Source organism: Eimeria mitis, genomic scaffold (assembly GCF_000499745.2).
Source record: "Eimeria mitis Houghton genomic scaffold, Emh_scaff963, whole genome shotgun sequence".
NCBI lineage: Eukaryota > Apicomplexa > Conoidasida > Eucoccidiorida > Eimeriidae > Eimeria > Eimeria mitis.
In genome coordinates, this window is record NW_024016810.1 from 1 (window position 1) to 13,560 (window position 13,560).

General features: G+C 55.4%; 3 protein-coding genes across 3 annotated transcripts; 1 reads left to right on the forward strand and 2 right to left on the reverse strand.

Annotated features, from left to right (window-relative positions):
- Positions 1-374: 374 nt before the first annotated feature.
- EMH_0026190 (uncharacterized protein) lies at positions 375-2,194 on the reverse strand (the record flags this gene model as incomplete). The annotated part of the gene is made up of 4 exons (XM_038021966.1): positions 375-689; positions 982-1,019; positions 1,351-1,547; positions 2,187-2,194. 4 exons carry the CDS (start codon positions 2,192-2,194, stop codon positions 375-377), a joined length of 558 nt encoding a protein of 185 aa, XP_037879150.1.
- A 1,769-nt stretch (positions 2,195-3,963) lies between these two features.
- EMH_0026200 (uncharacterized protein) lies at positions 3,964-8,098 on the forward strand (the record flags this gene model as incomplete). The annotated part of the gene is made up of 3 exons (XM_038021967.1): positions 3,964-7,120; positions 7,384-7,535; positions 7,961-8,098. 3 exons carry the CDS (start codon positions 3,964-3,966, stop codon positions 8,096-8,098), a joined length of 3,447 nt encoding a protein of 1,148 aa, XP_037879151.1.
- A 649-nt stretch (positions 8,099-8,747) lies between these two features.
- Positions 8,748-12,098, reverse strand: EMH_0026210 (uncharacterized protein; the record flags this gene model as incomplete). Its single annotated transcript, XM_038021968.1, is given in 4 exon segments — positions 8,748-8,787; positions 8,791-9,122; positions 9,345-11,005; positions 11,009-12,098. Coding segments are annotated over 4 exon segments (3,123 nt in total).
- Positions 12,099-13,560: the final 1,462 nt, after the last annotated feature.

Sequence of the window (13,560 nt, forward strand, 5' to 3'; positions counted from 1 at the left end):
TGCTGCTCATTGATACTGTTGCAGTACAATAACGACTAAGTTAGAGCTTTAAAATGAGCACAAATAGGTTAATGTTTCAGTATAAACAACAGAAAGGGCAGTAGGCTGATAAAAATGCCACATTGGTAACGGGTTCCGCGTAACGGCAAACAAATCATTGCTTTAGCATAGACAGCAAACAATGCATTGTTTTAGAAGAATTGACAACAGTATGACAAGAGGCCATTCCTTTCTCCAACACAAACGCCAAACGTATTGTTGTTTCGAGAGAAACAACAGACAAGTTGCAGCTTCGATGCAAACAGCCATCAATATAATGCTCAAACCAAAGGAGCATGCCAAGGGTTTAAGACAACCAACAGGCAGTTTATCGTCTAGTCCAAAGCAAAGCCAAGCCAAGAAGGAACAGTCTCTCTAGCAACTTGTACGTAACATCTCAACAGAACTGCTACAACGAGAACGGAGAAGAGACACCTCACTGTTGCATCTGCAGAGGCACGGAGCTCTTTGGAAGTGTCCATGACCACCTCATTGGATCCCAATGCTTCGGAGGTTGCAACAACTTGGGCAGGTTGAGCCGCACCAGAGGTTGCAGCTTGGTGCGCGCTGCTACTGCCAGGTGAGGGACCCTTGGGGCCCACCCGCTTCAAACCTAATAAGTTGTCCATGTCCCAGGGGGCCCCTGCAGTCTGTACGCAGCACCCGCGGCCAACTGAAAACTCACCCTAAACCTTTCTTTTAGCCTTCGTTACATGCTACTGCTGGACATGGTGCTGCTTTGGCTTCTGCTCCATGTGCTGTTTCCGTTGATGTTTGCGTTGCTGCTCATCTCTTTGCTACTCCTGCTTATGCTGCCGCCTTTGCCGGCGGTGCGGATCCTGCTCCCCCTTATGCCGATGATTGTGCTTAGGAAGCTGCTGTTGCTCCCGCTGCCCGTGTTTGTGAGCAGAGCGTAAGAATTCTCTTGTGTATTGGGCTTACAGTCTCTGCTGTGTTCAGTTCAAGGGCAGCCTCGGGCCCTACGATATGCACAAATTCCACCACACAGACCGCATGCCTTAAGCCCTATTCCGTGGACCCTGCGCTCTAGGCCCGAACCGTGATCACTAGATCCAACACAAACTTTGGGCCATGCTGGCAGCAGTAGCCTGGTATGTTCGACTGGACGTCAAAAAGGAAATTGAGTAGTGCTTCCCCCTCCGTAATGCATGCAGACGTTGTCTCTGTCTTCTCTTTCTCTTGCATGCAGCGCTATTGCTACTATGCAGCTCCGTGCAGCAGCGAACTTGTGGCTCTGGCGACAAACGCAAATCAGCAGTTTTTGTGTGCTTCAATAGCTGCCCCAAGCACCTCTCTTGCCTGTGTTGCTCATTCCGGATTCAACTCCCGACGTCGCATAGGGGAGTTGAGCTGAACCGTGGACAGAAAAAACAGAAAGGGGCTTGCTGCACGCCCCGTTGCTGCTGCTGTTGCTATTGCTGTTGCTGCTGTTGCCATTGCTGCCGCTGTTGGCGGCCTGCGGGCTCCTTTCGGCTGTTGGAGTTGGGCTGTGCGCAGGAGGCAACACAAAATACGTTGGTTTTCTTTGTGTTCCAGCACTTGTGTCCTGTCTAACGGGCCTCGTTGGCCTTTCATCTCTTCCAACAAGGAATCCAATCAAAAGCGAAAACGGAAACTCACTGATTCCAGATGAGCAATGCCATACAAGCAAAAACATTGCCCTACAGAAATAGTGTAATATCAGCGTTAACACCAGCACAGCAACGACGCTAACAACAACAACACTGGCAGTACCAGAGGCACCAGCAACAGGCTCACTGCTGAGGGGTGCTGTCCTTGGACAAATTCTGGAGCAGCTCCTCCACCGAGAACTACAGCGCAGAGACACAGTGGAAATCCAAATGCAAAGCCTACGCAAGTTACTGTTGATGTTGTTACTGTTTCTCGTCCTGCTGCCTTTGTTCGTGCTGGTGCACCTGCTGTTGTTGTTATCGCAACTGTTGTTGTTTGCATTTCTCCTGCCGCTGCTCATGCCAGTCATGGTACTGTTGTCGCTCGTGCAGTTGCTGGTGCTGCTGCTACGGTTGGTATTGCTTCTGCAGTAGCTTTGATGGCTTCTTCTACGGATGTTACAACTGCGGCTGCAGGACGGTATCCGTCTTTTGGGCTGCATGCACGGGCCTCACCTCTGCATGGGCCTTGGAGACACCGGTGCAGTTTCCTATCGCTCCAGATAGAAGCAGCGCGATGAGCAAGCACAATGACCAAATCAACGTCAGCGGAGAGAAGAAGCCGAGATGAAACAAAGCAAAAAACGCAAAGGGAGCCTTAGAGAGCAAAATAGGTACTGGCGATGTAGAAGCAGAGAAACGCAAACCCTTATTCCCAGTTAAACTGAACGGAGCAGCAGCCAGTACGTTTTTTCCCCGCTCGAGCGAACTAAAGCAACGAACACCATAATTCCTGCAACTGCAGAAGCTGTTGCTCCCTTCAGAGCCCTTCATGAGCACCAGCAGGAGCACGCAGAAGAATTCGTAGCAGGTGCAGCAAGAGCACCAGCAGTAGCACCAACATCCAAAGTAGCTGCAGCACTTGGCAGGGTAGTACTATCAACAATAGCAGAATAATAGCAGCCGTAGCAGCTGTAGCAGCATCCTACCGATGGTGTTCTTTGCTCTGGGCCAGTTGCTCTCATGTTGGTTGCTGCTCTCCTCCCAGAACGCCCCCTGTGCACACCCCGGATGTTTGAGGGTTTGACGGTTTCTCTTTTGTTCTTTCTCAACTTTTGTTTGTTTGGCTGTTTTCACTGATTTCCGTGGATTTCCACTTTTGTTCTCAGTTATATGTTCTTTGCTTTAGTCTTTAGTTGTCTACTGCTCGATAGTGACTCCTCAGTCGCGAAAACGGTGGGGATTTAGGGTTTAGGGTTAGCTCGTGTACTTTTCTGTCACCGACACCACTGGAGGGGCCCCCGAACCCTCGAGCCTCCTTAGAGATAGTGAGGGACCCGCTGGCCCCTGCAGCAGATAGGTTCATCGTTGCAGCCCTTTGCTTTTTTTGCTGCTTTCCGCTCGTCCAAGTTCGAGACGCTTCGTGGGCCCTACTGCTCAAGTCTAGCTGGGGGCCCTGGAGGGGTTCCTAGGTTTCTATCTTCCAGGGGGTGACCCTGGGCTCTAGGGGAAGGGCCCTCTAATGTGCTGCTACAGGTGTGTAGATGCAGCGGCAGGTAACTGCAGTCCTGCGCCTTGTCCGTAGTTTGCGCGTGTTCACACAGTAGCGGAGGTTATGGCCCCATTCGACCCCTTGATTGATTCACTTCGCTTAGATGTTGCTGCAATCATTAATCCTTTTTGTCTATCCAAATCCCTTGGAAGCCCCTACTGCTGCTACCGCCCGCTGTCTCCCAACGGCCCCGGCCGAAACGGGGCTGCTGCTGCTGCTGCAGCTGCTGCAGTGGTGTGCAGGTACTGGCGGTCATCCGCCTCTGTGCTGTGGGGCTAAAATGTTTAAACGTGTTAAGCCGAAGTAAATGAAGGAGTGAAAAAGATAAATTTCAGTGCACTTCGACCGCGAGTGCGATGGAAAAAGACAAACGGACACCGCCGCCGCCCCCGGACATCTCGACGGGTCGGGCCTCGAAGGCCGCCGACCTCCGGCAGGACATCGAGACCTCGGCACCTATACAGGCTGTGTAATAGACATTTTGGCATCGTATATCTTTTGTTTCATTTATTTAACCAGCAGCTTTCGTCTTCTCACCGTTTGCAGCAGCTGCTGCCCTGCCCAAGGAGCGCCGCCGAAGTCCGGCTGACCGCTGCAACGAGGCGGGCTGAGTCAACGCGAGACGCAGTGGATTCGGGGTTAGGGTTTAGGGATTAGGCTTTAGGACCTTTGATTTACGGTTTAGTTTCTATGGATCGGGGTTCAGTAACTAGGTTGTGAAGTTCAAGCTTCATGATTCCCATGGCCTTGCAGCGCCCCGCGCTGCTGCGCCACGAACGGGGGGCACCTGCTGCAGTTGCAGCAACCGCGACAACAGCAGCAGCAGGGACTAGTGGCTACCAATGCATTCTGTCTAGGCCGGGAGCAGACATGCCACGCTACGCTCGTGACTTCAGGCCCCAGACAGCCCTTGCCTCCAGCCAGAAGGGGCCCCATGTTGGAGGCCTCCCTGTTGCAAGTATCTCTCACGGGGAAACCCTGAGCCCTTCGCTCTGCCCCACGCAGCAGCAGCAGCAGCACACGCAGCAGCAACACTTGCAGCAGAAGCAGCAGCACCCTGCGTTGCAGCAGCTGGGTCTCAGTGCAATGTTATCTCGCTTCACAAATATCACTCCCTGCAGCGAGGCAGAATCTGCGGTCCTTAGCCGCCACTGCAGCAGAATTTACTGTATTGTGCCGCCACTACCAGCATCAAATCGCCCTGAGGGGCCTCATGCATGCTTGGCGAGGCCTTCCATATCTCAAACAGCGGAAGCACCTACACAGTTGAACCTCCACCAGCAACAACACACTTTCGCAAAACCAGGAGCGGCAGCAGCACCAGAATCAGCACTAGATGAGCTAGAAGGAACTTCCGTTTCTTTATCAGGACATCATCAGCAGCGCGCCGGAGTCCCTGACGCACCGCAACAGCAATGGCAACTCGGAACCAACTGGGCGGCTCCCCTGCAGCAACAGCAGCATCAGCAGAGGCCGGACCTGCTTCTGCAGGGAGAGACACCAAATTCCGAGCAACAGGTGCTCGAATTACAGCAGAAGCTACAGGGATTGAGAATGCAGCAGGGCCAGGGGCAGCAGCTGCTAGATCTAGAGCAGCAGCAACACCGGCAGCTGCAGGGGCTGGGACTACAACTGCAACAGGGGCACATACAAAGGCCGGTACAGACACAGCAGCAGGAGAAACTACAGGCGCTAAGAATGCAGAGGAATCAGGAGGCACAAGTCCAGCAGCAAAGGCGGCAGAAACACCAGCAATTGCTGCTACATCCCGGCCAGATGGGAGTCTGGTCGAATACGCAAAAGCAGCAACAACAGGCACTGCAGAAGGAGCTGCAGCACGAGCTGCAGCACGAGTTCCAGCAGGAGCTGCAACAGGAGCTACAGCAGGAGCTGCAGGAACTGCAGCAACACGAGCAGCAGGGACGGCAGGCCATGCGCCAGCATCAGCAGCGGGACTCGCAGCAGGAGTTAGATCGAGAGGGAGAAGACCTGCAACAGCAGCAGCAACAGCACCAGCAGCTCGAAAGCGAAGATGCCACGGAGCAGCAACAGCGGCTAGCTGCAGAGCTGCAGCACGTCGAGCAGCAGCTAGCTGATAAGGAGGCACTTTTGGCCCTGTTTGAGGGGGCCTCCGAGCAGAAGCAGAGACTGCAGCGAGCGGTGCAATTGCAGCAGCTGCAGCGGCAGCACCAGCGGCAGCAGCAGCTCCTGCAGCTTATTGAGCAACAGAAGGAAGTGCTAGCCAAGCAACGGCAAGAAGTGGACACGAAGCAGCGAGAGGTAGAGAAGAGTTTGCTGCTGCTGCAGCAGCAGCAGGAGGCCCTGAAGTCGCAGCAACAACAGCAACAGGCAGCAGCGGAGGCACAGCAGAAACAGCAACGGCGGCTTGAAGAGCAGCAGGCGGCCTTTCAGAAAGCTCAAGACGAATTCGCTGCGGAAAAGAGGGTGCAGCAGCAACAACAGCAGCAACTGGCTGAGCTGCGAGAGCAGCTCCAGAGGCAGGAGGCAGAGCTCGCAGAGAAGCGAGGGAGGCATCAGCAGCAGCAGCAGCTCCTGTTGCAACAGCAAGCAGACATGCAAGCCTCTCTTAGGGCCCAAGGTGTGCAGCTGCTGCACCAGCATCAAGCGCTGCAGCGACAGCTGCAGCAGCAGCGAGAATTGCAGCAGCAAATCCTGGACCATCAGCGGCAGCAACTCGCAGAGACACAGGACGCCTTGCAGCAGCAACAGGAGCAACAGCAGCAACAACGGAAGCAACATCAGCAGCAGCCATTAGGCGGGCCCAGCGTGGGTCGGCGTGTTACGAGGGAGGCGGGGATAGAACCTATGCTACAGCACGTACAGCAGCAGCTGTTGCAGCAGCAGCAACAGCAGCAGCAGATGCAGGAAGAGCTGCTGCAGCACTTGAAACAGCAGCAGACTGCGGAAGACTCTGCCCACGAGACAAGATGGTGCCGCTGCGACTTCAGAAGCCCGCTATCCTCGAGGGCCCCCGGCTCCATGGGAGGTCCCCTCGATGAGCAAAGAGATTCGGAAGGATCTACGCGCCTGCCTTCATCTGAGAGCAATCCTAAATTAGGGGGCCTTTTGGAGTCCGGAAACAGCTCAACGCGGCCCCAAGGGGGCCGCTCAAGGAACTATCCAAAGGGTTCCCTCAGGGGCCTCTGCAAGGGGCCGCTCAGGGGCCAGCAGGCAATACCCCCGGAAAACCCCATCGAGGAGGTCCAGACAACTGGACTAACGAAGGTGGGGGCACAGAACGGCGCCATACAAGGAAGAAAAGGGGGCGCCCTTGAGGTGGCGCCCTGGAGCTCCCCTGTGGAGGCCCCCTCGGGCCCCCATGGGCGAGGGTGGGCCTCCACATGCCCACCCCGTCTGCTGCGTTCAACGGAATCGCAGAGGCTGCGCGAGGAGTCTTTGCAGAAGCATCTGAAGGCACTGAATGAGGCGAAAAGGCCAGGAGGCCACCGGGAGGGGCCCAAGAGGGGGCACCCGGAACACTCCCGCCTCCCCTCAGCTGAAACAGAACACTCTCACCGGTCTACGAGTCGCAGTAAGAGCAGCCCTTGGAGGGGCCCACAATACGCATCCAGAGAGGCCTCCTGCAAGGGCACCTCCAGAGCGCCAGTCCAGGAAGAGTCCCGCAGCGGCATCCAGAAAGGGGCCCCGCTAAACCCTCGCGGGACACGGGTGCAGCAGCAGCAGCTGCAGCAGCTGCTGCAGGAGCAGCGGAGGGAAATAAGCCTGCTGATTCTTGAGAAGCAACAGCTCGAAAAAGCTGCCGCAGAGGCAGGGGGTGCCTTGGGGGCCCCTTTGACCCCCCGGGGTCCCGTGAGACCCATCGCGCTCCCGAAAGAGCCATATGTCCAAAGTCCAGCCAACTGCGCAGAGGCAGACGGTATGTTCGCACCCCTACCTTATATCCATTCACTTACCTATGCTCTTTTCAAATATATATGTACAATATATATATATATATATATATATATATATATATATATGTACAGGTGTGCTTGTATATTGTGCACACAAAAAGATCCACGCGTTTCGTTGTACGCTTCCATTTTCTGATTAGCGAGCAGAGTCCTACTTTTGTTTTCGCCAGACCTGTCTGCATCTCTCTGCCGCTCCCTGCTGCTACTGTGCGTCCGTCTGCTTCAGGGGGGCCCCGCGGGTGCGTGTGCGGAGGCGAACATCCCAGGACTGCTTGGGGGCCCCTAGACGCTGCTTTAGCTGAAGTGCACAACAGTAATGAAGGACTTCAGCGCTGGACCAAAGTCAATGAAGGCGTTTACTTCTATGGGGACACCCAAGTGGGTGGAAGGCGTCTGTCTCTTCCAATATGCTTCACATACAGATCTATCTTTGTCTCCGTCCTTGCATTCATCCGTGGTCTGCCATTTGGCTTTGTTTTCGGAATAAGCTCTGTCTTTCTCTCTGCTGCCCTTGTTCTTGGCTCTGTTTCCTTCTTCTCTCTGTGTCCATATCTTTGCCTTTATATTTGTCCTTACGTATATCTTAGCGCTCGCCTCTGTCTCTGCTTTTATCTCCGTCCCTCTCCATATCTTTTGTTTCAGCTTTATCTTCCATCACCTGTCTTCGTGATTACCCCTGTCTCCGTTGCTGCTACTTGCCTGCGTTTTCCGCCGTTACATGGCTGCTTTCGTTATTTGTGTGTCTGATTTACAGCTATTTGCGTGCACGTGCTGTTGCTGTTTGCATTTATTTGCTGCTGCAGGTGTCTCTAAGTTTTATAAATGGCCGTCTTATGGCTCAGACCGATGGAGGGCCCCTCAGCTGGAACAAGGGAGCCCGAGGAGATATCCTCAAGTTCATCCGTGCTGCAGATGAAAGGCGAGCCCAAACCAACGTCTAACATCGTCTGCTGCAGCTGCAGCAACAGCTGCAGCCAGAGCAGCAACATCTGGAGCCCCTGGANGCAGAACGGTAGCCCCGTTCTGCGGCAGCAGCAGCAACAGCTGCGGCTGCACGCACTGCCGGCTGTAGGGCCGTAAGAGGAGGCCACGGCTCTTCATATTCTCAGAGGCTTACAGTTGGCTGCTTAGCCCCACACACTGAGGTGCTGTAAACAGTTTAGGGTTTAGTGCAGCTCTACGCAAGCATATGGAGCTGAACATGCACAGCGACATGCAGGGGCTCCCAAGCAATCAGCAGCAAGCGGGCCTTGAAAAAACCGAAGAAACCCAAGGCTGCAAAGCCTTTAAACAGTTGTTCGGGGCCCCATTTTATGCCCCATGGAGGGTGCGGACCCTCAAGGGCTTGCGGTGAAGCCGCAAAAGACTTCCTTACGGGCCCCTAGCGGTGCTCCCCCAATAAATGGGTTGAGAGATATCAAAGCCAGCCGCTGTTCTACTGGGCTAAACGTCTGCTGCAGCAGCAGCGCATGCGTTGCGGCGAGCTGCAGGAGCAGCAGCACGTCCGCCTCAAGCAGCTGCTGAATGGCAGCAGCAACACGAAGCAGCGGCACAAGCTCCTCAATGCGCACAGCAGCTCCACTAGCAACTCTACCTGCGGAAGTGGGAGCGTCTTCGCTGCAATGCTGTGCCNGAAGCCCCCATTCTCCTGAGAAGAGAAGCCAGAGCGTCCCCAGCAGGAGCAACAGCAGCAGTTGCTGCCGCTGCTGCTTCAGGCCTCAAATGCTGATGCGAGAGGTGCAGAACCAGCGTTGCTTCGACCTGAGCGCATACGCGCTGCAGCAGCCTGCAGCAAATGGGACCCATGCGCTGCGCTGCGGCTCGAGATATGCTGCTGCCAGCTGCAGCTGCTGCTGCTTCCGGTGTACTGACACCTGCTGCTGCAGCAACTGCAACAGCAACAATGCCCCGCAGCACGCAGTCTAGGAGACAGTCTGCTGCAAGGCCCACGACTTCCGCGTATACCTGCGACAAAAACAACAATAGAAACAACAGTATCAGCATTCAGCAGCGCAGCTGTTACTGCTGCCGCTTTTGTACCCGAGCTGCAGCAGCAGCTGCTGCACAGGACTTCTGCATCTGCAGCAGCGGCATGCGCCGAGAAGAACCATCTCTTTTTAAGTGACACGCGATTTATGAGGGTTTGGGGTTTGTTGGAAGGCCAAGGGTCTAGAGTTTAGGGCGGACCTGCAGCGGTAATAGGGGTAGTAAGTCGAGGGCTGCACTATGGAGGCGCTGCGTAAGGAGGCCCGCAGCTGCTTCCACATGAATTTCGAGGCTGCTTTTACTGTTGTTGCTGCTTCTTGATGCATTCGTAAGGATTTGAATGAGCTCCTTTGCTGCTTGCTGCAGCCCCTGTTTCAGGGCCCAAACTAGACAAACATACGACTCCTCTTGCTGCCGCTTCAATGCAACCACGATCTCTGCGAGCTGCTGCCCGAATGGTGCCTCCTGCTGCTCCTTCCCCGCTGCTGCCGCAGTTTCGGGTGTAACAGAAGCAGCACCAATGGCGTCAAAGAGAGGCAATGAATCCCCCCACACCGTGAAGGCGCGCCGCGCTGCACCACCAGGGCAAGGGCAGCACCTGCTTTTGCTGCTGCATGAGCAGTTCTCGTAGGAACCTTTGCTTGCAGCGCCTGCAGCAGCGGAGAGCAGCAGCGGCAGCCGCGTCATCCAGCGTGAGAGAACTTCAGTGTCTGTCCACCTCAGCGCCAGGGCCCGGAGGTGGGTTGGCACTGCAGCAGCAAGTGCAGCAGCGCCACCAGCATCGGCCGGCACAGCCGGGGTTGTCGCAACAGCAGAACCCCCTGCTACAGTAGGCTCTGTTGCTTGGCTCTCCGCTAAGGCTCCCAAGGGTCTCAGCAGCAAGAATAAATCCGCTATCGATACGACTGCAGCAACTTCTGCACGGAGGGCGATACGGCTGCAGCAGCAGCAGCTGCTGCTGCAGAAACCGTGGAGCCCCCCGCGCCTGCTGCTGCACCAACACGGCACAGCGTTAACACCGCACCCACCACCGCCACCGCTCCTCCAGCTGCTGCAAGTGCAGGTGGAAGCAGCAGCTGCTGCTCCCCTAAGCAGCGACTGCAGAAGTTGCAGCAGAAGCCACGTTTGGCGCGTAATCCGCAGCGGCGCGAGCTGCACGAGAGACACATCTGCCTCCTCAGCAATGCACTGAAGCAGCAGCAGACGCTGCTGCTGCTGCTGTTGCGGTTGCTGCTGCATGGGAAGACCTTGCGGCAGCAGAAACTCGTAAATGCCACCAGGGACGCTGTCCTCTGTAGCCAACATTGTGTCTTGCTCAGCAGCAGCAGCTGCCGCTGTAGCTAATGTTTGCTGCAGCAGCTGCCGTGCTGCTGCCTGCAGCTCAACCTGACGCCGTCTGTCCTCCTGAGCCAGCAAATGTAAGGCTTTCCACGAAGCTCCGCTGCCCTGTTGCTGAAGCAGGGGCAGCAGCTCCTGCTGCTGGAGTACGCCCTGCTGCAGGAGGAACAGCTCCGTCTGTACAATCCCAGCAGCAGCCGACGCCACCGCAAGAAATGGTAGAGCGTGTGCTGTTGCTCCTGCCGTTGCTGCTGCTGCTGCTTCTGGTTTTGGCTCCAGCCAAAGCTGCTTGGCAGCCTGCTGCAGGAACAGCTTTCCCAGTTGCTGCTGCAGCTGTCGCTGCAGCAACGGAGCCCAAACCCTAAGACACATTGGGTGGCCGCCAGTTGCGTGCTGCAACAGGAACTGCAGCAGCGACTGCACCACCAGCAATACACCCTGCGGCGTTAAAGAAGCAACCGCTGCTGCTTCTCCTGCACCTGCGGCTGCTGCACCTGCTGCTGCTGCAGGTGTCCCATCTGGAGCTNCACTTGAGAAAACCAGAAGCTTCTTGCTGTTATTGTTTCTGGCGCGACTGCCAGCAACAACAGCAGCGAGCAGCGGATGCAGGGCGTTGTTGCTGATAGCTTCAGTTAAAGTGTACAGGCGGCGGCGCAGTAGCCCAAGACAATTCAACGCCTCCCACACATCTCTTAAACGTAGGTAGGGAAATTCTGCTGCTGCTGTTTTTCTTTCTGCTGCTTCTCTTGCTGTTCTTTCCTTTATTTCTGCAGCACCAGCGGCTGGTGCTGCTGCAGAGGCCTCAGCACCCGCAGCTGCTGCTGCTGCAGAGGCCTCTGACGCTGCAGTGTCGTTGCGTGTAGCCATTCCGGGTGCCTCTGTGGCCACGGAGCTGCTGCTAGCTTCTTTCCTGCTGTTGCTGCTATTGCTGGCGCTGCTGTAAATGAGAGAGTTGACGGTGATCTGCTGCGGGGCGAGCTTGAGGTGCTGCTGCAGCTGCAAGTCAAGGGCCTCCACGAGGTGGCCGTACACCTCAGCAAACTGCTGATGCAGCTCCGCCACAATAGCGGGCTCTTGCCTTCCTGTTGTCGCTCTTAGCAGCGGCAACAGCCGCTTCAGGGCGCATTGTCGCAGGGTTGCAGCAGCAACGGCAAGTTGCTGCCGTTGCACCAGTAAACCACAGGCTTCCAGGTCGTGCTGCACCTCTTGAAGCAGCAGCAGGCACGCCTCTACTTCCTGAATACAGCGCAGCTGCAGCAGCAGTTGTTGCTGCTGCTGTTCCCGTTCCTGAAGTCGCAAAGCCAGGGGTCTCCTCGAGATGCCCTTCCCCAGGAGTTGCTGGTGGAGCTGCGGCACCCGTCGGCACACCTGCTCCGACTGCTGCTGCTGCTGCTGCAGCGATAGTTGCATGTCCCGCAGCCGCTCCTCCCCCTGCTGCAACAGCAGCAGCACTCTGCATTTGGCATCCCTCTCCGCTCCCCACACATCCTGCAGCAGTCGCTCGAGTTCCTGCAGAGACACTGTAGCGGGAAGCGGCTCGGCTGCCACTGCTGCTGCTTCCGAATGCGGAGATACACACGCAGCAGCAGCACCGAAGTCCCCATCAGCTGCCTGCATCCTGTTGCCTTTGCAGCTGCACCCGGGGAGAATAGGCTAGGGCACAGCAGCAGCTGCAGCTGCTGTGGCACGAGCTGCCTTTGCTGCTGCTGAAGGGACGACAAGGGAATTTCTTCTGCTGCTGCAAGTTGCTGCAGCAGCAGCTGCAGGTGCTCTCTGCCGGCTGCTTGCTGCGGGTTGGGGTCCTTCTGGTGTCTCCGCAGCAGAGGGTACAGCAGCAGCAGCAGCAGCAGCAAGGACCTGGTGTGAGGCGAGAATCAAAAAAACAGGCAGAAGCCAAAAACTCCGCCAGCAGCAACACGGTCTCCTGCTGTGCACAGCACGAACGTGTTAACGCTTGCTGCTGCTGCTGCTGCTGCTGTAGTGCACGGGGACTACAATAGCTCCTCGGTGTGGCCTCTAGAGGCCCAGTATCATGAAAAGGATTACATACTATAGAATATCTCAGGAGTTAGGACATCCTTACATAAGAGAAGATGCATAATAGGATCGGAGTGCTCACCAGTCGGCACCTGCGTGGGGGCTGGGTGTGAGGCTGTGACTCTGATACTGACCCTCAACGAGGGTCAGGAGGAGTTCTATTCTTCTGAGGATTTCCTTCAGGAAGAAATCAGGAACTCCAATGCTTTTTGAATAGTCAATGGATATTATAGTGAGAATAGCGAGAATTACGAGTTTAGATCCTTAGAAGCAGAGTGTGCGCTCAGCCACGTAGCTTAGGGTTCATACGTAGTGACAGCAAAGGGTCGCTGTGCACTACATTTGGGGACCGTTCCCAGAATAAAATTAAAATGGAATGAGAAAATTATTGAGTTTGACTTAAAGGAGAAGAAAATCCTTTTTTTTCTCCCACAAAACCCGAAGTGACCTTCGCACCTAAGTGAACCACGGGGATGGACAGGCATCTACGCAACGGAAAAGTGATACAACCTCCACTAGAATCGAACGCAGGAATGCCGAATATAGTTGTATCTAGTAAGGAAACCGCGGGGCATCCTATTGAATCGAAGTGAACAGAACCCGGTCGCGAGATCAGCCAACCCACCGCAGGGGTAGGCCGACCGATACCGAGAAACCCGGACCGCGACGCTGGGGGACGCTAGGAACCTGAAATGAATCAAGCCTGGATGGAACAGGGAATGTCCCAGTTATTTCGGCAATTTGTCTCTCAGATGGCACTGGGGTTAGGACATGCGCCCCAGATTGCCATAGGGTACGAGGACGGCAAGAACATGAGGAATTTCCTCGATCGTGTGGAGATATATTTCGTTGAACGGGGGCTGGAAGCTCGGCAGTGGGGAGAAGAACTAAAACGATATCTGACGGGCGAAGCCTTGGGTTACTGGTTGTACTTGCGTCGTACGGGAGGACCACTGACTGATTGGGAACATGTGAGACAGCAATTCTGTGCCCGATTCTGTAACATAACAAAGGAAAGGATGAAAGTGATGATAGCAGAGAA